Source organism: Cnephaeus nilssonii, assembly GCF_951640355.1.
Source record: "Cnephaeus nilssonii genome assembly, chromosome: 14".
In the NCBI taxonomy this organism is placed as follows: Eukaryota; Metazoa; Chordata; class Mammalia; order Chiroptera; family Vespertilionidae; genus Cnephaeus; species Cnephaeus nilssonii.
The window spans coordinates 14,783,213-14,809,356 of NC_137085.1; the positions used below are offsets into that span (position 1 = coordinate 14,783,213).

The following is a 26,144-nucleotide window of genomic DNA, read 5'->3' on the forward strand; positions in this document are numbered from 1 at the left end:
TTCCGGGTCACCTAAGAACCGCCACTGCCAAGTGACCACAGTTCGGCAGCTCCTGCATTGAGCATCTGCCCCTTGGTGGTCAGTGCACATCATAGCTACTGGCTGGTCGGCCGGTTGCTTTTATATATAAATAGACTAGTGGCCCGGTGCACGAAATTCATGAACAGGGAGGGTTCCCTCAGCCCAGCCTGCACCCTCTCCAATCAGGGACCCCTTGGGTGATGGGATCAGGCCTAAACCGGCAATCGGACATCCCTCTCGCAATCTGGGACTGCTGGCTCCTAACTGCTCACCTGCCTGCCTGCCTGCCTGATCGCCCCTAACTGCCCTCCCCTGCCGGCCTGATCTCGCCCCTAACTGCCTCTGCCTTGGCCCCCACCACAATGGCTTTGTCCGGAAGGAAGTCGGACGTCCAGAAGATGGCCGGTTGACCTGGTCTAATTAGCATATTACCCTTTTGTTAGTATAGATATAGATAGATTATATTGGATAGGATTGCTTAAATGGAGGGGGGGGGGGAGCCTTTTTCAGCAGGAAGAGATGCTCTTGGCAGACAAAAATACATAATCCCTATATCTGGACTGATAGCCAGCAATATGCACTATACTGCCAAATCGGTCATTAAAAAATTGAACCGCTTTCTTACACCTTACACCAAACAGCTGTTGCCCTTAAAACCCCTCCTCAGCCCCCACCTTAGGTTCTGCCTTCGCAGTTCACCCAGATTAGGTTCTGATTGGTCAGTTTCTATGCCAGTCAGCATCAGAAGATCTGCATCCTAGGCAGCCATTGGCTCCTCGCAGTTCACCCAGATTTGGTTCTGATTGGTCAGTTTCAATGCCAGTCAGTATCTCCGGGCCTATCTCCGGGTCTGATCAGAGAGGCGGGGCTGATCAACAGCCACCCCAGGCTGCTGGTGAGCGGGCTGAACTGCTGATCTCTCGGAGAGAGAGAGGTGTGGCTGCTGGCCAGGACCAGAGAAAGAGAGAAGCAGGGTCTAATACGCAGATGCTGCAGATCAGACCCTGCTTCTCTCTCTCGCTCTCTCAGAGCCTCGCCAGCAGCTGCAGTAGCCGCTGATCAGCCCCGCCTCTCTCTCTCCCCAAGAGGTCAGCAGTTCAGCCCGCTCACCAGTCCCTGCCCACCGGAGCCTGCTGTGTGCGCAGCCTGGCATTTGGTCGAGCCTTTGGTCATTACGGACCCTGGGTTTTTATATATTAAGATAACAGTGAACAGGCCATTAGATACCAGAATGAACAAATCTCATCTTTTAAAATGGTAAGAAATGTGAACCTTCTGAATATAACTTGTGTAGGCATGTTTTGGGGGAGTAAAGGAAGCAATGGTAAGCAATGATTATGTTCTCAACCTCAATAGAGGAATTAACAGTTTTCTCATTATAAAAGCCATATGGTACAGTGATAAGAACACTGAACTTAGAAGACCTAACTTGGAATTCTTTCTCTGCCACTTACAACCTTTGTGATTTAATAACATACATAAAAGGAGTTGTGAGGATTAAGGGAAATAATTATGTAACATAACTAGCATCCTAAATTTGTTATTGTTGCACTTGAAATCATAGACTTCTTAATCAAATTCACTTCTATACTTTGAAGTACAATATGATACAATATTGTACAATAGTACACTATGATTTATGAAGCATACAAAATATCTACTGCTAAGTATAAAGAACCTTTTCTGCTACAGAGCTAAAAGTTCTTTAAAAATATTCCCTCATTGCCCTAACCCGTTTGGCTCAGTGGATAGAGCAATGGCCTGTGGACTGAAGGGTTCCAGGTTCGATTCTGGTCAAGGGCATGTACCTTGGTTGAGGGCGCATCCCCAGTAGGGGGTGTACAGGAGGCAGCTGATCGATGTTTCTCTCTCATTGATGTTTCTAACTCTCTATCCTTCTCCCATCCTCTCTGTAAAAAATCAATAAAATATATTAAAAGATATTCCCTCAGTAAGCTAACAATATTCCTTTCAAATTAAAACAAACCAGAATTTATTAAGTGATGTGTGCTAGGAATTTTATATACATTCTACTCATTTGGCCTTCACAACAACCTTGAGAACAAACTGAGACTCGGAGAAATGAAATAACTTGCCAAAAACACACAGCTCCTAAGTGGCAGCAGATCTTGGATCCATACTGAAGTTAGATTGATTCTAAAGCTTGTGCTCTTTTCTTTACATAACATCATCTCTTTGGCTTTCTGACATGGGGTCCACAAAAAGCTACATGTCTCATACAAAGTCAAAGAATAATTATTTTCAGTGTAGGAGAAGGCAAATCCTCAGATTTGTTCTACTAGATTAAGTCACCTCCAAATAACATACTATTTTAAAGGTAACTTTCAGACAATTTCTGCTTAATCTAGTTTTGGTCCCCAAAAATGTGCTGGTACATAAAGTGAACTCAGTCTTTTTCCCACTAGCTAAAGAAATTAATAAATTTTCAAGTTTAAGCCTTAGATGTGCAAAGACACTGTTCTAGAATTTTGATAAGAGAAAAAAATAAATCAAAGAATACATTTCCTGAACCTCTAATGGCATGTTAATAAATAGAATTATTTCCACCAGAAATGCCTGAACTTACTGCTTCCATAAAGCAGATTGCTTTCTCAATAATTTTTTTCCCCATGAAATTTAGAGAAACTATCACAAAGCAAAATTGGGACCCAGGTGCTTCTGAAGAACTAAATCTGTAAATTAGAAGCTTTGTAATCTTGACATTAAATATAACATAATATATATATAATGAGGTGATAAAAGTCTGTGAAATATTTTGTAAGTCTATGGCCACTCTCCCTCTTCATTTAAACCAGTCTGGTCCTTGAGAGCAGGAGCATTATTATTTTTTTTTAATCAAATAAAATTAACTTCACCTCTACCTTCTGCTGCTTACCTATTGCAGAGGATGCTGAGGGCTCCATGTGGGCTACATTCACATGGCAGACAGAGCCCAGAAGTGTGATTCAGGTAAAAGCCCTCCTTGCAGGTTTCACAGTGAAGCCCCTGATACCCTGGCAGACACTCGCACTGCCCTGTGGTCTGGTTGCAGCGATTCACATCCAGGCTTCCAACCACAGAGCAGTTACATACATATTCTGCAGAGAGAAGGAAAGAGACATTATTAACTAAGATTTAATGCTTTCTTAATAAAATGAACTCTATTTTTCTTAATCAATGTTCATGACAGCTTTGTATGGATAGATAAAACTAATTCTAGTTCAAATCCACTTTCTATTCTACTTAGTTCATTTAAATTGGGAAATATATATAGTAAAGTCATGAAACTATGTATCATTCATATTTATAAAACTGACATTTCAATTTCCTTTCCAGTACTCTTCATCTTCTAGCTCTTTGACCTTACAATCCAATGTGTGTGGGTCTATATCTATTATTAGTTTTTCTGGATTGTAAATTGCCAAAGGCAGGGCTTAAGCTTATCCACCGGGCACATGTTGAAAATGACAACTTATTAAATAACTAGAAGCCCGATGCACGAAGATTCATGCAGGAATGGGCCTTCCTTCCCCTGGCTCTCGGCACCGCCTTTCCACTCAGGCCCCAGAGCCGCCTCTTTCCGTTCCGGCCCCGCCTTCCCACGCTGCCCAGAGGCCCTGAGCAGCTGGGGCGATGCAGAACGCCCAGCTGCTCGGTGCCTGCGTATGCAAATTAACCTGCCATCTTTGTTGGGTTAATTTGCATACTCTTGATTGGCTGGTGGGTGTCGTGAAGGTACGGTCAATTTGCATCTTTCTCTTTTATTAGTGTAGATAAATAATCCCATTGTATAGCTGAAAAAGCCTAAGGCTCAAATAGTTAACTGTGATAACTTACATAGATCAGACAAGATTGTGCTACAGCTAGAATCATAAGTTAATATGTTCTTCCCAGAAAGAAATTAACAGAGAATTGAAACTTTAAGGTGAGAAAATGATAAGATAAATCCCAGATGAGAAAGTTTACTAGTATAGGGTCGTCCTGATCAGTGGGTTAAAACCAATCACAATTTGAATCTCTTTCCCAAGTTAAAAGATTTAGAAAATAAACATTTTCTTTCTTTTTAAAATATATTTTATTGATTTTTTGATTTTTTTACAGAGAGGAAGAGAGAGGAATAGAGAGTTAGAAACATCGATCAGCTGCCTCCTGCACACCCCCTACTGGGGATGTGCCTGCAACCAAGGTACATGCCCTTGACCGGAATCGAACCCAGGACCTTTGAGTCCGCAGGCTGACGCTCTATCCACTGAGCCAAACCGGTTTCGGCAACATTTTCTTTAGATACATTTCAAATAGTTCTTTAGATGAAGTTATTTAGAAGTCCTTGGTGTTACCCTTTTAATTCAGATACATTTAAAGGTCAGTTAGGATTTGGCTTGTGCTATTATTTATACTCATTTTATTAGGAAGAAAGCATTTTCAGCATAGTTTTGCAAACATGCAAAAACTTATAATAAACTGCAGATAAAACAAAACTTTGTACATATTTTAGGAATAGCCCCCATTCCAAAACAGCTATGAACCTAGGTTTTAAAAGCTCAGAGAAATCTATCATACAAATTATATTTCTGAATAGATAAGGTACTATATAAAATGGCATTATTCTGACAAAAGTTTAGCTCAAAAAAATCTTTAATGTAATTTTTGATGATTTCTTAAAAGTTACGAGATAACTGAAAATCCAGAGTTTTATAAAGGAGTTTATTTCTCTATTCTAGAAAAGGAAATTAACCTTCAAAAACATTTATGTCATCAGAAGCAGTTTATTCACACAAGTCAAAACAAAGGATTCCACACAGATATTCCCATGTGACCAACTCTATACCTTCCACATTTCTTCAGTTCCTAACCTTTAATGTCAGCTTATCTCCCTGCTCTTTCCACCTCTTCTAATTTGTAAATTTACCAAAATAAAAAATATATATGGGTGAGTGATTATTTTATGTATATGTCAGGCTTGAGTGGTGAGTTAGTTACAAACCTAGAGTTAAATTCAGATTTCTTCAGCCCCAAACTTCAGAAAGGAATCAGCTTCCAATCTCAATCAATATTCTTATTTTTATTAGCTATATAAGCATGACATTTCTTTGACAGAGTTACATTTTCACATTATTTCTAGTGTGTGTGTGTGTGTGTGTGTGTGGTTTTTGTAAATAAGGAAGCCATGTTTAGTGGTCTGTAAACCTGCCAATGACAACTTCATGGCAAGACCTTCACTCCACCAAAAATGACCAGAATGCTTAAAATAACACTTTTCTTCCAAAATATGGCAGAACTTCAACATGCATCCAAATTCCTCCTGCTGAACCAATTTCACCACAAGTTACCTAACCAAATTATACTAGTAGGGGCAAAACTAGCTAAAAAAAAAAAAAAATGTTTATTTAACTCTATAATAAAGACTGAGAATTTTGCTCTGGCCAGTGTGGCTCAGTTGGTTGGAGTGTCGCCCCATGGACCAAAGGGTCGCAGGTTCGATTACCAATCAGGACACATACTCAGGTTTCAGGTTCAATCCCCGGTCAGAGCACATACAGGAGGCAACTGATTGAAGGTTTCCCTTCTCTCTCTCTCTCTCTCTCTCTCTCTCTCTCTCTCTCTCTCTCTCTCTCTCTCCTCTCCCCTTTCTCCTTCCCTCCCTCCCCTTCCCCCTTCCTCTTTGTCTAAAATCAATGAAAACATATCCTTGGGTGAGGATCTAAAAAAAAAAAAAGACTGAGAATTTTATCCTATTATTTCCTTACTAATCTACGTTCATCTGAAACCTGAATCAGTATTCCCAATGAATAATTAGTAGTATTTTTTTAAGAACTCAATTAATCTAAGAACTCTGAGGCAATAGTAAGGTTTTTCTTCAGTAAAGTTTTAATGGCTAAATCTTCAATACTAACCAAGTTCATTAGTTATTTCTATAGAGGCAATTCAAACTCTTCATTATCCCCTGAATATATTCTTTCTAGTCCCATCTTTGAACCTTTGCTCATTCTGTTTCTCTTGAAATGCTTTCTCCTCTCCACATATTCAAACCTATTTCAAGAATCAGTTGAAATTTACTCCTTCATAAATTCAAACTCTATTGTTTTTAGTGTGAATCCATAACATCTACCACTTATAACTCTCATATGACAATAAAGTGAAACAGTTTTGAGCACAGACTGTAGAGGCAGACAGCTGCAGGTTAAATCTACTTCTCTCACTTATGAACTTTATGACCTTAAGCAAGTTAGCGAACCTTGTGCCTTTCTTTTCTCATATGTAAAAAGGGCATAATATAGTACTTATAACACTTAGCCCCAACATCTAAGCTGGAAGTAATTTGGAGTACTGCAATAATTAATACAATTGCTGGTAGAAATGAATACCTAATAAAATAAACACAATTCAGATGTCAGATTCATAGGCCACACAGCTTTGTTGTACCCTGTGGACAAGATCTGAAAGCCCCGTTTTTAAACTGTTTGAAAATAGAAATATAAAGGCCCAAAGAAAAGACTACACACTCATGTTTTTATCTGAGAACTTGAACTTATGGTATAATTTTGATGTAAAAGTATTCAAAGTAATTATTGCATTTAAATTTAAAGTTGTGGGCCATCTATAAGTAGAGAATAAAATGGTATCCCACATATGCCTGGCTCTATACATTATTAATATGGGTTCCTATAAATACAATGACAAAAACAGAAAAGTTTAGGACATGTTTTCAGAGAGAATGAGAAAGAGAATTTATTCCTAACAGTAGTAACGTGAATGGCAAATATTTCAGCAAGACAGACCACTTGAGTGCCAGGAAGAGAGCTGATATATCAAGACAAAAACACACTATCATGTTAACATTCCTCTCCAAATTAACCAAAGAAAAGGAAGCTGAAGCAAAGCCCAGGAAGATGTGCATCTCTTCTGTTTGGAGCTCAGAATCCAAGGCCCTATCCCAGGGATCGACCTCAAATGAAATGACTCAAGTTAAATAAATAGCCTGAGCAACAGTAATAAATGTAAAGTACCATGAACATCCATTTAATATATCAGGAAAGCTTGCTAACTTGTCAGTAGAATAAAATCTCAGAGCCTTCACAGTTATTAATATTCATATGGAACCAGACAGGAGTTAATGCAGAAACAATGCAGTTTACTAGGAGGTTGGCAAAATGAAAAGAAATAAAATTTCAATTGTCAGAAGCAATAGGTAGGACCTATAGCCAAAGAAAAGAGATGAAGCACTGATTTTTTAATGAAGTAGAATAATAGATACCAGAGCAGCACAAAGGAGTCTGTAACATGACTAATGGATGATAATGAGAATGAAATAATATGAAGAGGACACAAAAAGGTAATCACAGACAAGTATGAATAAAATGCCAAAAGCTCATTTGGTTGCCTAAGATCAAATATGGAATAAACTCTCTGTCATTTCAGTAGCAGTTTTCCTTTCAGTGATCTATAATTCTTAGGAAAACTCTATAGAGAAATAGAGAAGAATGTAGTGTGTAGAAAGCAAATGTTAGCAGAGAGACTGCAACCTTTGGCAATGTTTTTTCTTTTTGTTTGGCTTCTGAAGAGCAATGAAACACAGTGATTTGAACCCTGAAGAAGAATAAGAAAATAAAATTTGGTGCCAAACTGTTTGAAAATAGACATATAAAGGCCCAAAGAAAAGACAATAAATTTGTGTTTTTCTCTGAGAACCTGAATTTATGGAATGTTTTTTATGTAAAAGTATCCAGAGTAATCCTTGCATTTAAATCACACACTGTACTTTTTGCAACATTCCCTACCAAGGACCAAGAGATGAAAATTTTAATCACCTGAAAAATACAATAGAGTAATTTTGTTTAGAAGTCCCACAAGTCCCCCCACCCCACCCCATGCACAAACACCTGTCCTTGTCAAGATATTATCTCCTTGAACATACTTAAGACCTCTTCTGGACCTTTCATACACCTGGCAGGCTTCTCTCTGTGTGAAACTTAAACCACCTCATGTTCCTGCCCAGTAAAAAGTCCATTATATCTTCTAGAAAATTTTAATTGTGTTTTTGTATCTGCAGCTACTTTGATGAGAATAAGCTGATTTTAGAAAAATTTTAATTGTGATAGTATGTTCTAATTAACGTGTCCTTGTTCTTCCTGTACCTCTTCCTGGAGTCCTTTCTGGGAGGTGTAATGAACTATGATGTCTGGAGACTCAAGCAGTTTGGTACAATACTGTGTTAATCTTTTGCAGATAAGAACAAACTTTAAGGCAGTAAATAAAGGATTTGAATAAGGAGATGAAAAAATTGTATCCTCAGTCAATTCATGATGCAAATCTTATACAACAAAGAAATGTAAATTGATAACAGTATTGTTGCTGAACTAAAATGGTTACAAAGTAAGTATTGCATAGATACTGGAAAAATACTTGTAAATATAACTAACACAGACCACTCACAAAAATCTAGTTCAGGAATATAGCCTGAAATTCTATCTATAGCAAAATTATAGAAATACTTTTGAAAAATTTAATTTCTGACTCTTTTTCATTCCTTCAACAATAACTTCACTCTTCTTTATCAGTATCTTTAGATACTGAAAGAATAAAAAAATTGCTCCCTGCTACTCCAAAACTTTTCATTCTTCCCCATATTCAGAAGACATAAAATGTAATATAATATTAATGGCATCTTCTGTTCAATCTCAAAGTAGCAAAAACTAAAAGATATGTATTTAAAATGTATTAAGGTTCAGTACTTAATCTTATATCCAAATTCAAAACATTAAAAATTCATTAGTAAATTTAAGCTTATCTGAAAATATTTTAAAAACATTATCAATATAATAAAAGCCTAATATGCTAAGTGTCCGGTCATCCAGTCATCTGTTCAACCAATCAAAGCGTAATATGCTAATGATATGCTAAGGCTGCTCAACCACTCACTATGACATGCACTGACTGCCAGGGGGGCAGATGCTCCGACTGGTAGGTTAGCTTGCTGCTGGGGTCTGGCCGATCAGGACTGAACAAGATGGGCCGGACATGCCCTGGAGCCCTCCTGCGGTCCCTCTGCGGCTGGCCAACCTCCCGTGTCCCTCCCCGGCCCCGACTGTGCACCGGTGGGGTCCCTCGGCCTGGCCTGCGCCCTCTCGCAATCCAGGCTGAGGGACCACCCCCTCCCCCGAGCACACGAATTTCGTGCACTGGGCCTCTAGTTATCAATATAAGCTATAAGCAAAGTATTCTAAAGTATACTTTTTGTTCTTAAATTATTTAATATCTATAAGAGGTGTTTTTCTCAAGCACCACCAGTTTTTAAATTGTTCCAAATAGTCCTTAATCTAGGGGAAGGATTTATGCTCAGGACTTCAAAATATCTAGAAACTTTACATTTTATTTGCATACTGTACTTTAGTATCTTCAGCAGGAAAACATAAATACTTTGTTAGTCAATATTAGTAGGCCATCTATAATTATGGAGAAATTAAGTGTCTTGGGCTTATTATTGATAAGGAATAAACTGACTCTAGAATATAAAATACTAGAGGCCTGATGCATGCAATTTGTGCATGGGTAGGATCCCTAGGCCTGGCCGGCGATCAGGACTGATCTGTGGGGCAATCAGCGGGTCTAAAGGGGGGCCCCCAATGGCACTTGCCATGGCTGTCCTGGTGCCTCCCAACTGCTGGCCCTGCCCCCTGCTGCCACCGCCACCACCACCCGCACGCCAGCTGGTGCCGTCCCCCGCTGCCGCTGCCACCAGTCACCTCCCTCTGCGGAAGCCCCCACTGGCACCTGCCTTGACTGGCCTGGGGCCTGCAGGCTGGGGGCAGCTCCTGCATTGAGCATCTGCCCCCTGGTCATTCCACCAGTTGTTCCGCCATTCCGGTGACCGGTCATTCCACCGGTTGTTCCGCCATTCAGTTGATTTGCATATTAAGCTTTATTATATAGGATTTGGGGAGCTTTATGAACTGAGGTCAGATAACGGAGATCATGTCATCACCCATCATACTGGAACAATTGTTACCATTTCTCATTGTACCCTGAAGCCAAAGAAAAACATAACTTCCTACAGAATACCTGTCTACTCCTATACCTTCTCCCGTTCCTTCTTTCTTTTTCTCTACTAATTTGGTCTATTGTTTGTATATTAAATGAAATAAAGAATACAATGCAAAGTAAGTATGCAGCCTATCTAATAAAAGAGTAATATGCAAATTGACCGTACCTCCGCTACAACCACAAGCCACGCCCACCAGTCAATCAGGAGTGAGTATGCAAATTAACCCAACCAAGATGGCTGCAGCCACGGAGAAAGCAGGAGGCTTGGGTTTCCCCAGAAATGGAGGAAGCCAAGCTTCCTGCACACCCTGGCCGGCCCAGGCCTCCACTCAAGGCTACAAAGTTTCAATTATAGAAGATAAATAAATCCCAACAAAAATGGCAGTGGCCACAGAGTGAACAGGAGGTTTGGGTTTCCCCAGCAATGGAGGAAGCCAAGCTTCCTGCATACCCTGGCTGGCCCAGGCCTCCACTCAAGGCTACAAAGTTTCAATTATAGAAGATAAATAAATCCCAGATACCAGGGCCTCCGCTTGAGTCACCGGGGGGGGGGGGGGGGGGGGGCGTGGCCGGCCTGCAAACCACCACAGGCCCCTCGCCCAGGCCGCCCCATGCCCCAAGGGAACCCCCACCCTGATCCAGGACACCCTTCAGGGCAAACCAGCTGGCCACCACCCGTGCAGCAGGCTTCTATCCTATCTAATAAAAGAGTAATATGCAAATTGACTGTCACTCCAACACACAAGATGGCTGCCCCCATGTGGTCAAAGATGGATGCCCCCATGTGGACACAAGATGGCCGCCACAAGATGTCCAGCAGGGGAGGGCAGTTGGGAGAGATCAGGCCTGCAAGGGAGGACAGTTGGGGGCGATCAAGCCTGCAGAGGAGGGCAGTTAGAGGTGACCAGGCCAGTAGAAGAGGGAAGTTGGGGGCGACCGGGCCTGCAGGGGAGGGCAGTTAGGGGTGACCAGGCCTGCAGGGGAGGGCAGTTAGGGGCAATCAGGCTGGCAGGGGAGCAGTTAGGCATCAATCAGGCTGGCAGGGGAATAGTTAGGGGATGATCAGGCTGGCAGGCAGAAGCGGTTAGGGGCAATCAGGAAGGCAGGCAGGCGAGCAGTTGGAAGCCAGCAGTCCTGGATTGTGAGTGGGATCGCAGATTGGAGAGGGTGCAGGATACACCTGCGCTGAGGGATACACCCCCCTCCCCCGTGCATGAATTTCGTGCACTGGTTCTCTAGCATAATAATAAATACTACTTTTAATATTTGCACACATATTATACTTTAGTATCTTTATGAGAAGAGCATGACCACTTAGTGAGCATATATCTAGGGCTCTGATAAATACTTTTTTACTTATTCAAATTCTAACTGCAAAATAGATATCAGATACTAAGAGTGTTAGAACCATGATCTGACTTACAAAAGTAGATAGTAGTTCTCTATACACACAACACAACCATTAGAACAACATCCACTGAATGGAAGTCAAAGAACAAACTTCACATTAAGAGATAATAAGTACCCACTTATTAGAATGCCTAAAATTAACAAAACAAAAAAACCTGACGATATCAAGTGTTGACAAGGATACTTTCAAAAATTACTGTTGTGAATGCAAAATAGTACAGACACTTTGGAAAATAGTTTGACAATCCTATATAATAAGAGCCTAATATGCTAAGTGTCCGACTGTACAACCATTCAACCAGTTGCTATGACGCGCACTGACCACCAGGGGGCAGACGCTTCGCCTGGTAGATTAGCTTGCTGCTGGGGTCCAGCAGATCGGGACTGGGCAAGACGGGCCAGACACGCCCTGGAGCGCTCCTGCGGTCCCTCCCCAGCCCTAATCGTGCACTGGTGGGTTCTCTTGGCCTGGCCTGCGCCCTCTCGCAATCCGGGACCCCTCAGGGGATGTCAGAGCACCAGTTTCGGCCCGATCCCCACAGGCCAGACTGAAGGACCCCACCCTCTAGTTTCTTATCAAGCTAAATATACTTTACAATATGACCTAGTAATACCACTCCTAGTTATTTATCCAAGAACTATGAAAACCTATGTTTACACAAAAACTTGCATACAAATTCTTATAGTAGCTATATTCATAATCACCCAAATCAAGAAACAACCCAAATGTCCTTCAACTGGTGAATTGGTACATCCTTACAATGTAATACTACTCAGCCATAAAAAGGAATGAACCACTGATAGGCACAAATATGGAAGGATATCAAATGCGTTATGTTGAATGAAAGAAGCCAGACTCAAAAAACTAAATATTGTATGATTCCATTTACATGAAATTCTGATAAAGGCAAAACTATAAGAGCAGAGAATAGATCAGGGGTTTGCCAGGAATTGGAAGTAGGAAGAAGGGCTAACTACAAAAAGGAAGCACAGGGAATTTTGAGGAGTAATTAAACTGTTTTACATCTTGAATGTGCATTTGTCAGACCTAACAGAACTGAATATCAAATGAGTAAATTTTATCAGATGTAAATTTCATAACAAAAACTTTTTTAAAAAGCAATGAAGTTTTACTAGACTCTTAAATTTTGCTAAAAGCCATGATATACCACAAGCAACTACTTTAGCTGGACTGTAGCACTAAAGTCAACATGGCACCCAACTAATAAACTTTTTTAAAGCTAATGTTACAATTAAGATAGCAAGAATTGACTAATGCTTTATCTGATTACTAGAGGCCTGGTGCACGAATCCATGCACATTGAAAGGAAATTAATTAGAATACTTTAATATCGCTATTTGCCCTTTCTCTATAATAGAAGTGTCAACCAAATTCAAGAACGACAATGACAGATGGAAATACACGCATGCGATTGGCACCAGCGAGAGCTTTATATATAGAGATAAACTTGCTTAATTAGACGTGCTTTCTGATTTAGCTAAACTTTTTCCAGCCCAGTGAAGCACCCCAACTTCTCTTTCAGGTAATTGTCAGTAACACAGCAGTAAATATCAATACAAAGCAGATTATTATTATAGATCATGCAGGGAGAACAAAGGGGAAAATATTTAACTGCAGCAGTGTTTGACTATATTCTGCACAGTGAGAAAACCTCTTACTTCTTTTCAGTTGGGTCAAGTTTCTAAGCTTTCAAAATCTCCTTTTTCCAGCTAATGAAAAGAAAATAGGATTCCACTGAGTCTCCTATTTACCTACTCCAGGACTTCTGTGACGATCAAAGGAGATGAGGCACGGGAAAATGCTTCACAGACATCTGGTTAAAGTGTAAAATGTTTCCACCTGGCTATGAAGCAAGTCGTGTTCCTGTGCGGAAGAAACTGCAAGGAGGCTAGTCACTAGGGGGCAGTGATGGGCAACCTTTTGAGCTTGGTGTGTCAAACTTCGCCAAAAAACTGAGCATAACTCGGGTAGTGTGTCACTTTGAGGAAAAAACATTATTTCGCAAATGTTTCATCCTCGGCATGCGGCCGCCTCAGCGGCCGCGTATCATCAGAAATGGCTACACATGTCAGTGCTGACACGCGTGTCATAGGTTTGCCATCACTGCACTAGGGAAAGGAAGCCAGGCGTTGCTATGTGACGTCACTACCCGAAGCCCACAGCCACCATTTCCAGGCTGGGCTGCGGGACACATTTTGTGCCATGGGGTCTGGCAGCATCAGCTGCGATTTGGTGGGGTGTCGTTCTGGGGTGGTGGCGGGGCCTGTGTCCCACATGGGAGAAGCCGAGTGTTGCTTTGTTAGCACCAGGTCCATAGTGCCGTTTCTCTGTAAATGGCAAGTGCATGTCAAGGTAGCTCCTGCGTTGAGTGTCTGCCCTCAGGTCGTCAGTGCACATCATAGCAACTGGTTGGACGGACAGTCGTTCACTTTAGCATATTAGCCTTTTATATATATAGATTGCATAAGAAGTTGTGGAACATTTTAGGACTTAAAACACTATTTAACTAAAAGAAGCAGCATCTTTCTCCTTTAGCTCTAGCTTAAGTCATGTTGTAATTGCTACAAGTAGAATGAGGGAGAATAGGAGAAAATGAGAGCTAAAGAGGTATAGGATTTCCAGCCGTTTTTTCAAATACAATCATTTATTTCCTTGAGATTCATCATTAAAAACCCTACTCTATTTAAACAAAGGCCAGAAAAATGCATGTATAACAACTCTGAATCTAGCCTCCCTATCCAACATAGAACTTCACCCTTTTTAACAAACCTAGGATAGCATCTACAAAAATAACATCTCTCTTGATTTTCAAATTGAAAAGAAAAGGAAAAATAATTATCAGAATCAAGAGTAATAATACTTCAAACCTCAGCCTGAACATCAAAAGAACAGAAAATAACAACAATGAAATATATTGTCTTGACTATAGGCCTGTTGTCCTAAGTGCATGGTATCTTTATTTCAAAAATGTACTTTTTATTAGGCCCCTATTTCTCTTTGTAGGTTTAGAATAAAGGAATCTTAGAAAGGCCTCATTCTAAGGAAAAGGAATTATCAATACAGAGTTTTTATTTTTGTAAAAGGTTTTACTCTAGCATAACAGTAATACTCAAATTACATTTCACATTTATGTTATGCCATGGCAGGGTCACAAATCTTTACAAAGCTGGGAAACTTAATTTTAAAGCTGATGAGATTTTTGAGTTAAACCAGACTTTGAAGTAATTCGGAAAGTTTTAAAACCTTCACTTTTAAAGAAACGCTTTATGCTTTACCTTTTAAAATAAAAATGTACCCACTAAAATTTCCAATCACAATTCACTACTGCAAAACATTTCTTCTACTTTGTGGTAGACATGAAAAAGGGGGAATAACATGACACAGGTTTTGTAGAAATTTTTTCTGTCTCGAACTTAAGGACCACATTGTTAGTGCTTGTCGCTGGCTCATTGCCACTTTTCCACAATTCAAAGAAATTCATCTAATTAATGAGACAAGATGACAAGTTCTGGGAAAGGTTAAAACAACTAGCATTCACTATTACTAATAAAAAAGTTATTGAGTGTATACTATGTTTACATCAAACATCACACTAGAAAGTTTATACATATGGTATCCTTTAGTCTTCACCACTATCCTGTGAGTTAGGTACCTTGAATGAGGAAAATTAGTCTTAGAGAGGTCAAACAAATCACTCAACTAATCAGTGTGGAGAACAGTTTGGAACCCAAACTGAGTAACTCTGAAGTCCACATCTTTTCACCATAACAAGCTTCTGCCTATGAAAACAAGTAGAAAAAACACTACACAGAGCCAGGATGCCTTAAAATCAGAATTTACTGCTAACTAACCAGCACTGTGACCTTCAATAAGTCTAACTGCTCTGAGTTTAGGGTGCCTCAATCTATAAAATGTGGATGATTCTTGTCCTCTGTCTATATGAAATATTTAGGTATAAAGCTAACATAATATGTGTATGATCTTTATGCTTAAAAACTCCAAAACCCTGATGAAAGAAACCAAAAAAGACCTAAGTAAATGGAGAGGCATACTATAACAATTAGATCTATCAATTCAATGACCCCATTCAAAATCCCATCAGGATTTTTTTGGGTAGATATTCACAAGCTGACTCCAAAATAAATATGAAAAAGCAAAGAAACTTCAGTAGCAAAGAATAACAAAGTTAGAGGACTCTCCATAACTGATTTCAAGACTTACTATAAAGCTACAATAATCAAGACAATGTGTTATTGGTAAAAGAATGGACAAAATGGCCCTGGCCATTGTGGCTCACTTGGTTGGGCATTGGTTGTCCCATGCACCAAAAGGTTGCCAATTTGATTCCCGGTCTGGGCACATGTCTGGGTTGTGGGCTCAATCCCCCGGAGGGGGCGTGCAGGAGACAGCCAATCAATGTTTCTCTCTCTCCCTTCCTGTCTCTCTAAAAATCAATAAAAATTAAAAAAAAGAATAGATATAATGGTCAATGGAACAGAACAGAGAGTGCAAGAAGAGACCCTTACAAATATCAACTAATTTTTTGACAAGGTGCAAGGGTAATTCAACAGGGATATGATATTGTTTTTCAATAAATGGTGTAAAAATAGTTAAAACATCCATATGCAAAAAATTGAACCTCAGCTTTATCTCATACCTTGTACAAAAATTAACTCAAAATAGATCACTGCCCCAAATGTAAAATGCAAAACTATAACACTTCTAGAAGAAAACACAGGAGAAAATCTAACTTTGGGTTAGGCAAAAGACTTTTAGATACAATTCACTTAAAAAATTATAAATTGGACTTTATTAAAATAAAAACATTTGCTCTTTAAAAGACTACTAAAAGAATATAAATATAGCTACTGACTGGGAGATTATTTGCAAATCACAGTTTTTGAATAAAGAATATACAAAAAAACTCTCAAAATTCAACAATAAGAAAACTGAAATTTTTAAATGAGGGAAAGGTATGAACACACACTTCACCAAAGAAAATGAATGTATGAAAAATAAACATTGAAAAGATGTTCAAATCTTTTATTAGGAAAATGCAAATTAAGCCATAAATAAATAGCTAACAGAATGACCAAATCACCTAATAGAATGACCAAATTTTTAAAAAACTGGCAATACCAAGTACTAAAAAGGATGCTTAGCAAATAGAACTCTTACATATTGCTGATAAGAATGCTTGGAAAACAATCTGGCAGTTTCTTATAAAGTTAAATTTACACCTACCGTATGACCCAGCAATCCACTCCTGGGTATCTACCCAAGAGAAATGAAAACTTATGTTCACACATAAGTGTTAGTAAATGTTTACAGCACTTTTATTCATAATCACTAAAAGTTGGAACTAATGACCTTCGACTGGTGAATTGTTAAATAAAGTTTGGCTTATTCTTTTCATATCATATTAATATATTTTTAATACATTTTATTGATTTCAGAGAGGAATGGAGAGGGAGAGAGAGGTAGAAACATCAATGATGGGAGAGAATCATTGATCAGCTGCCTCCTGTATGCCCCACACTGGGGATCGAGCCTGCAACCTAGGTATGTGCCCTGTCCAGGAAGCGAATTGTGACCTCCTGGCTCACAGGTCAATGCTCAATCACTGAGCCACGCTGGCTGGACTTATATTAATGTACTAGAGGCCCTATACACGAAATTTGTGCTCAGGGGTGGGGGGAGAGGGTCCCTCAGCCCAGCCTGAGCCCTCTCGCAATCTGGGACCCCTCGCTCCTTACTGCTCGCCTGCTCACTCTTTACCACTTGGCTCGCTGCTCCTTAGGCGCTGAGGCAGAGGCGGCGGAGGCGGGAGAGGCTCCTGCCACCACCACTGTACTCGCAAGCCATGAGCCCAGCTTCTGGCAGAGCAGCGCGCTCCTGCTGTGGTAGCGCACTAACCATCAGGGGGCAGCTCCTGTGTTGAGCGTCTGCACCCTGGTGGTGTGTGTCATAGTGACCGGTCATTCTGGTCGTTCTGCCGTAATGGTCACTGGGCTTTTATATATGTAGATTTTTTCACATCAGAATCTGTTTCTGATTTATTAAATTGATCTATGCTTATACCAGTACAATATTAAAGTTTTAATAACTACAGCTTTATCACGTTTCACTAATGTATTACTCTTCTTTACATTTTCTTTTAGTTGTTCATAGTTATGTTTCCATCAGAACTCTGTTGCCATATTTCCTCCAAAAAAATCCTACTGTAATTTCCCCAATAATTCCACTTATTCTAAAAATTAATGTATCAAGAACTGATAGCTTTACAATACTCAATTTTCCCATCTATGAGCACTGGTATGCTTCTCCATCTATTTAGTCTTCTTTTATATCTCTCAGTGACATTTCAAACTAAAAAATATATGTATATGAGTATCATACATATCTTGTTGAAATTATCTCTAAACTTGTCATCATTAGTGGTAATGGTTAAAACTGTGATTTTTTTTCCCCATTATCTCTTCTAGCTAGTAATACTTATTAACTTAGATTTTGTGGTATACTTATATAGTCATTTTGATGAACTCCTTTATTATTTCTAATGGTTTTTCCTTGACTCTTCTGAGCAAGACTTCTATTTTTAAGTGACATGGAGTGAGGTCTTTCACTGAAGGTCATCTCTTACCTGGCTAACAACAGATATAATTCTGAATTTCCTCAACGACAACAGTTTGTTGGCAAAATAGAGCAAACTGTTTCACACAGCTGCATATCTTAATCCCTAGGTCAGCCTTATTATTGATTATAATAAAAGTAATTACCATTTACTATTACCTATCATGTCTCAGCCTTTGTCAGGCATTTTACTTGCATGAACATTTAGCTTCACAACAACACTGCAATGGTTATTTAGAAATAGGAAAACTAGAATTTAAAGAAGCTAGGTACTTGCCCAAGACCACAGAGTTACAGTAAAGTAGTTGAGACAGCATTCAAACCCCAGGTTTATCTAACTCCAATGCCCTTCATCATTCCACTTCACCACAGAGCTTTCTTCCTTAAAAAGAAGGGAAGAAGAGACGGGGCAAGAAAGAAAAAAATTCCACCTGGTCCTGTTAAATGCAATTGTTTTATTGTTTGGGTGGGTTTGTTTGTTTATTTCTCTTTTCTTTTTAAGCAAGTGACATTGAGTCAAATGATTAACAAACAGTACAGTAGGGGAAAAGACTTGCTCAAGGTACAAAAAATTTCTCAACTGGAGACTTAGAACACCTCGCATTTGCTTTTGGCTGGTGGATCTTAATATGTTATTTACAGCCAAAGACACATGCTCATAATTTAATATTTAGGATTTGTTTATTTTATTTAAATGTAGTCTCATAGCTGAAATTTGAAAAATAATTATAACCTTAAAAATTAAAATAAAATGATACTGCTAATTAGCATTTCTAATATCTCTATAAATTCTGGATATGAACTATGCTAAATTGCCAAACTGCTATCTGAACCTAGGCAAAAAAATTTTCATTTTGTGCCATTATTTTCCCATTTGTTTGCATTTTTCAAGGCTTTGAAAAAAACTAATTTTGCCATTTACTGAGTTAATGGCTTACTTTTTGAAAGGGTATTTTATTCTGCAAGGCCCCTATCAAATTTAGGGTGTATTAAAAGAACTAACTGTACACCTGAAATTAATACAAAATAATCCTATATAATAAAAGCCTAATATGCAAATGGACCGAACAGCAGAATGATCAGTGGAACGACCAGTCGCTATTACATGCACTGACCACCAGGGGGCAGATGCTCAATGCAGGAGCTGCCCCTAGCCCACAGGCCCCAGGCCAGTCAAGGCAGGTGCCAGTGGGGCCCCCCTGATCGCCCCGCCGAGGGAGGCGACTGGTGGTGGCGGCAGGGGGCGAGGGGCGAGACTGGCGAGCAGGTGGTGCCAGGCCAGCCAAGGCGGGTGCCAGCAGGGGCCTCCCAATTGCCCTGCTGGTCGCCCCACAGATTGGCCCTGATCACCGGCCAGGCCTAGGGACCTAACCCGTGCACAAATTTCGTGCACCAGGTTTCTAGTATATTGATTATAAAGTGTAATTGAAAAATAAATTTTAAAACATAAACAAACACTGCCTAAGTGGATTGAAATAAAAATTATTCTAACAAACTTTGAAGTTACATGAGCTTTTTTATTTACAGCAGTTTTCACAGTACCCTTGAGCTCAAGGGGAGATGAGGTGGGAGGAGAAGCAAATACAGAAAATGAATTTGAACAACTTAAAATCTGGCTCCAGGCCACAACAGAAAGAGAGCAGTCTATGAGGTCAAGGGACCTGGGTTTAAATACTGAAATCATTGTTTATAAGCTCTTTGATCTTAAATTTCACGCTCTCTTTGTAAAGACTTTTCATAAAATAGTGCTTTTGCACGTGTTCAATTAATTTTAGCTAATATAGCATTCTAAAATATAGAATGTCCAACTACATATAATTGGGATAATGAAACCTAACTTAGGCGGGTATTCTAAGAAATAGAAAAGACAAGGCAAAGAAAATACCTAGGACAGGACCTTCTCTATCCCCACCTAACTTTTTATTATAAGCCAACTTTTTATTTTTTAGCAAGCAGCATCCTTAAATGTTACTACAGATTGCAAAAATCGAGAACTAAAAGGGATCATCAGAGATTTCTGAATGCACTAAAAAGTTATCCTAAATAAATTCATTAATGCCTTAATTTTGTAGCAATAGAACAGAAACTGTAAGAAAAATAAAAGAACTTCAGTTTCAAGTACTGCCAATTGTTTCGAGTACTAGATTTGCCTTAGTGTCTCTGTTTACAGAGCACAGCTGAGCAACTTAAAGGCTAGAACTACGTATTTGCTCATCATACTACCTGGAAAATTAATTCAGAGAAAAGGAGTGCATAGAGAGCAAGCGGAAAGGTCAATTTAAAAATACCATTCTAAGATGCCCAGTGATATAACCTAGAAATTTTCCTACTTTTCAAAAAAGGTAAAGTTGTTCTCACATATTATTGTTTAGCATTCATCCCAGCCAATCCTTAAACATTTTATTAAGTGGATGGTTTGTAGATTACTAGGAATAAATATGTATTTGATCACAAAATTATGCTAAACTATCCGGGGAAAAATACATGGGGTACACAGGGAAGAGTCAGTAAAGAAAAAACTACTTACTAGGGTTGCAACAAAGACTGGCAGGAAGTAATAGAAGAAGAAAATACATATTACAAAGGTATACTGGGACTCTGAATTCCAGTGAAGGAGTTTGCACCTCATCCTATATGGAATGATTCTCCAAATAAGTACCACCTGCTTCAGAATCACCTGGGGAGCACAGCAAAACACTGATTCCTGGGTCCCATCCTACACCGACATAATAGAAATCTCTGGTGGAGGTACTCAGGAATATGCTTTTTTCTTTTTTTTTTACAAGTTTCAAAAGTGATCCTGATACCCAAAAAGTTTGCTCTAGCAAAGGGAAATATGAAAGATTATTGAGCAGAGTAATGATGTGGCCAGAGCTGCCCTTCAAAAGTAAAAACAACAAAAACAAAAATAGCAACAATAGTAATGTCAACAGTATTTATCTCTACTATTTATTATTTGTTCACTTATTTATTTACTTATTACATGCAAGGCACTATTTTATGTACTTTACATGCATGAACATTAAAAACTTTCAACGAGCCAATAAGGTAGGTACAGGAGAGAGAGGGGATAAAATAAGGAAATGGAGGCACAGAGAAATTAAGTAATTTCCCCAAGGTCGATGCCATAAGGCATTCATTTGGAATTAGATTACCTTTAGCAGCAACGTGAATGAAAGATTCAGGGGAGACTGGAGGTGATGGATTTATTGATAAACTATTGTAGCAGTCTAACAGGAAAATCTGAATCTGGGCAGTGTCACTAGTAAAGATTGCTTCTGCAAACATACAGATACTTTGTCTATATATTATCCAGTGAAATTAAGTCTATTTGCTTTTTAAATAAATAAACACTGCAAGGTGGAAAATATACCTGTCTGCAGTGCTAAAAGTTTAATAGATTTGGAGTTAAGAGCCAAGTAAAATAGCTGAGCCTTACATTATTCCAAAGGACACTTAACAGAAGTACTTTCTTCTCTTGGAACTGGAAGTGGGCTATCTTACTTTGTTTTCCCTATCTAATTCTCTTACTCCTCAAAACGTTGACAAATTCCCACTCTCCTGCCATTCTTCACTATTAACAAACACGTAATACAGTATAAACATTGTTCTATACTGCAAGCTATGAAGTTCTTTGCTTTATCATCATGACTAAGCCTTTGGGTAACACCTCAAATTCGAAAATAAGGGCATGAGGAGGAAGAAACCCCTCTTCCAACTCCACTGCTCACTCCTGCTTTGTACACACCGTTAGAGGAACTTAATCACCCCTCTTTAAAAACACATGCACATGTGCGCGCATACACACGGTCCTTAAAAAGAAAACCGAAATGGTCATAAGTGATCTAAACATAGATTGGAAGGCTGCATTTTTTTTCAAATAAGAATTTGGGAGCACCAAGATGTTAAAGACCTTGTTCCAGTTTGCAAACAATACAAAACACAACCTTCAAACTTCCCCTAATAATTGCTAAGGCACTACTGGAAGTTAACAATCTCAGAAATTCTCAAGGACCAGTGGTCAATAAACCAAATAAAAAAATAAAGTATTTGTCTCTGTCCTCCACTCTGAAATAATAGTCTTGGAGAAGCAAGCAATGTTATTTAGCTAATATATCTAAGGGAAATACACTCTGGCTAAATGAAATTTGTCTCCACACTAGTGGAATTCACCTACTTCACTTCTGACTTCACATATCCCATTCATCACTTTCTATACTATTAAAAGCTATTACCACACTGCCACTGGGATTGCAAAATGGTGCAACTGCTATGCACAACAGTGTAGAAGTTTCTCAACAAATTAAGAATAGAACTACTATATGAACCAGCTATTCCACTGGGTATTTATCTGAAAAATACAAAAATGCTAATTCAAAAAGACATATGCATCCCTACATTCATTGCATTATTCACAATAGCCAAGATATGGAAACAACCTAAGTGCCCATCTACGGATGAATGGATAAAGAAGATTTGGTGTATATATACAATGGAATACAACTTAGCCATAAAAAAAGGATAAAATATCACCATTTGCGACATGGATGGACCTTGAGGGTATTATGCTAACTAAGTGAGGTAAGTCAGGCAGAAAAGGACAAAAAACATATAATTTCACTCATATGTGAAATATAAAACAAAACAAAACAGAGAAAAAGAAACAGATGAACAAACAAAACAAAAACAAACTCATAGACACAGACACACATTGGTGGTTACCAGAGGGGAAGGTGGGTGAAAGGAGGGCCAAATGGGTAAAGGGGGTCAAATGTAAAATGACAGATAGACACTAGACTTTTGGTGGTGAGTACATTATAGGGTATAGAGATATCAAATTATAATGTTGTCTACCTGAAACTTACATAATATTATAAATCAATATTACCTCAATTAAATATATATTATATTAAGTGCCCACAAAAATAAAATAAAAATTTAATAAATCAAAAAGAAATTATTTGGCTTCCTCCTCCACTCCTGAAGTAATAGTCTATTAAAAAAATTTCATGGCCAAAAGCTTTTCTGAAAGACAGGATTTATTGAGCCAAATAACTAGCCAGAAAAGGACCAGGTCCTGGGTCATGCAGTCTGAACCACCAGCAGCAGGGCTAGGTGGAAAAGACAAACATGTCCACTGTCATGGAGTTGAAGAGGCTCTTTCATGCACATAGTTTGGGGAAAGAAGATGTAAGTTGTTTTGAAAGAATTGACATTGACTATAGTTAAAGGGGGTGGGAGAAGGTGAAGTGGGGCTAGTTCTGAGATAGGCACCAAGTCTTTAAGGAAGAAGTGTTTGTTCTTCAGGACTGGTTGTGGGCAGCAGTCCAGAAAGTTCATGTACAAGCAAGAAACGGAGTTGCCCGGCTATTCTCTTTAGATAATCATGGAAAATAGCCACCTGGAAATTAATTCAAAGTTTCAACATATATTTAGGAATGTACGCAGTCTTTGTTGGTTTTGCCCTGTAGTTGTTAACTGATTAACCTCTCTCGTCTCTTCCTTCCACCCTTCCGCCTGCTATAATTTAATTTAGGGCATCTCAGATTTTTTTTCTTGTCAGTCTTAGAGAAGCAAGCAATGTTAGCTAAAATATCTAACAGAAACTTGTTAATCCTCACCAGATGATATTTTTTTCATTGCTTTTCAGAGAAAGTGGAAGGGAGGAAGGAAGGGAAGGAGGGAGAGAGAGAGAAAGAAAGAAAGAGACTGGTTGCTCCCCACATGTGCCCCAACCAGGGGATGAGAGGGAACCCGCAACCCAGACACATGACCTGTGACCCTTTGGTGCGCAGGCTGATGCTGTAATCATTGAGCTACAGGCCAGGGCAGGCTAAGTGAAATTTATCTCCACACTAGTGGAATTTACCTATTCTTCCTACTTCACTTCTAATTTCATGTATTTCACTCATCACTTTCTATACCATTAAAAGCTATCACCACACTGTTGGTGAGACTTTAAAATGGTGCAACTGCTGTAGAAAACAGTTTAGAGGTTCCTCCAAAAGTTAAAAATAGAACTACCATATGACCAACCTTCTGGATTGAAAGCAGGGTCTTGAAGAGACATTTGTACAGCCCCTGTTCAGAGCAGCATCCTATATAATAAAAGTGTAATATGCAAATCGACTTAACAGCAGAATGACCAGTTGGCAGGGGAGCGGGGCCAGTGAGCAGGCGACACCAGGCCAGCCAAGGCATGTGCCAGTGGGCAGAGGGAGGGGACGGTGATGGGGGGGGGGGTGTGACCAGCAGCAGTGGTGGGGGACGATTGGGGGGGGGTGCTCTCCAGCCAGTGCCCCCCTGATCGGCCCGCCCTGTTGCCTCCCACAGAGGGAGCCACCAGCAGTGGCAGCGGGGGGGGGGGGGGGGGGACAATGTGAGGTGGGCCCCAGTGCTGTCCCCTGATCAGCCTGCCTAGTTGCCTCCCGCAGAAGAAGGCCAGACTGTGGCTTAGGCCCGCTCCCCACGGGAGCGGGCCTAAGCCATCAGTCAGACATTCCCTGAGGGCTCCTGGACTGTGAGAGGGCTCAGGCTGGGCTGAGGGACCCCTCCACCCTGAGTGCACAAATTTGAGTGCACGAATTTTTGTGCACCAGGCTCCTAGTTATTCATAACAGCCAAAATGTGGAAGCAACCCAAATGCCCATCAACAGATGAATGAGTACACAAAATGAGGGATACACATACAATGGAATATTATTCAACCTTAAAAAGCAATGAAATTCTACATCTACAACATCAATAAACCTTGAACTTATTATGTTAAACAAAATCAGTGACAAAAAGACAAATACTAATTATTCCATTTATATGATGTATCTAAATTAGTCAAATTCATAAAAATAGAGACTAGAATGGTAATTACCAGGGGTTGGAGTGGGGAGGGTGTAAAGGAATTACATTTAATGGGAACATTTTTAAATGCATAGGACCAATTTCAGAATAGTGGCTACATCTGAGTAGGGAAGGAAGAAAACTGGATAAAGAAGGAGCACTTAAAGCTTTAATCATATCTGGCATTTTATCTCAAAATGGGGAAAAAAAATCCAAAGCAAATGTGGGAGAAAATTCAGATATTACAAATATGAGAGGTAGGTATACAGTGAATAACACTATATTACTTTCTATACTTTTTTGGAAGCTTGATATAGTTCATCATTTTTTATAAGACATAAGCTTCTCCCCATTTACATTTCTCATTAATAAATATTCTTCTACTCAAACTTATATTATAGTACAGTTACTTATCTACCTGTCCTACCCAGATTCTAGAACAAGGGTGGGGTCAAGGCATTAGGGGTGAGTTAACTGTTTTATCAAATACTAGAGGCCCAATGAATAAAGATTCATGCAAGAATGGGCCTTCCTTCCCCTGGCTGCTGGCACTGCCTTCACTCTGGCCAGAGCCACCTTTCCGTTCCAGCCCAGAGCCACCTTTCCGCTCTGGCCCAGAGCCCCCTTTCCGCCTTCCCACGCTGCCCAGTGGCCCGGAGCGGTTGGGGTGGTGTGGAACGCCTGCACCGTCGCCATGACAACACAAGCACCCCGCCTCGGCCGCTCGGCGCCCACATATGCAAATTAACCCACCATCTTTGGTGGGTTAATTTGCATACTCACTCCTGATTGGCTGATGGGTGTCGTGAAGCTATGGTCAATTAGCATGTCACTCTTTTATTAGGTAGATAGCAGGCTAATTTTTAAGTTGATAATTTTGTATGGCCCGTGAATGATACCATAAATATCCAAGTGGTCCTTGGCAGAAAACAGATTTCCCACCCCTGTTCTAGAACAGGTTTTACATCTGACTTATTTCTAAATGCATCCTCAACCCTCCCCAAAATACACAAACATGGCTCTGTGAGAGTCAGATACCAAGTTAGATGATATAGAGGTCAAACTTAAGTTGAGTGATAGTTACCTGAAGCAATAAAGTAGATAAACAGAATTTTTGCCTGGGGCATCCAAGATTATGGCCTCAAAATAGGACTATATATAAAGTCTGAAAAGTAAAAGA

The 26,144-nt window shown here is 39.6% G+C and overlaps 1 protein-coding gene across 1 annotated transcript in view; it reads right to left on the minus strand.

Annotated features, from left to right (window-relative positions):
* The window catches only part of MEGF9 (multiple EGF like domains 9), a 91,169-nt gene that overhangs the window by 37,605 nt on the left and 27,420 nt on the right, over nt 1-26,144 (minus strand). Inside the window, exon 2 of the mRNA XM_079789787.1 lies at nt 2,918-3,119. Within this exon, the coding sequence (XP_079645913.1) occupies nt 2,918-3,119 (202 nt within the window). The remainder of the gene's footprint in view (nt 1-2,917; nt 3,120-26,144) is intronic.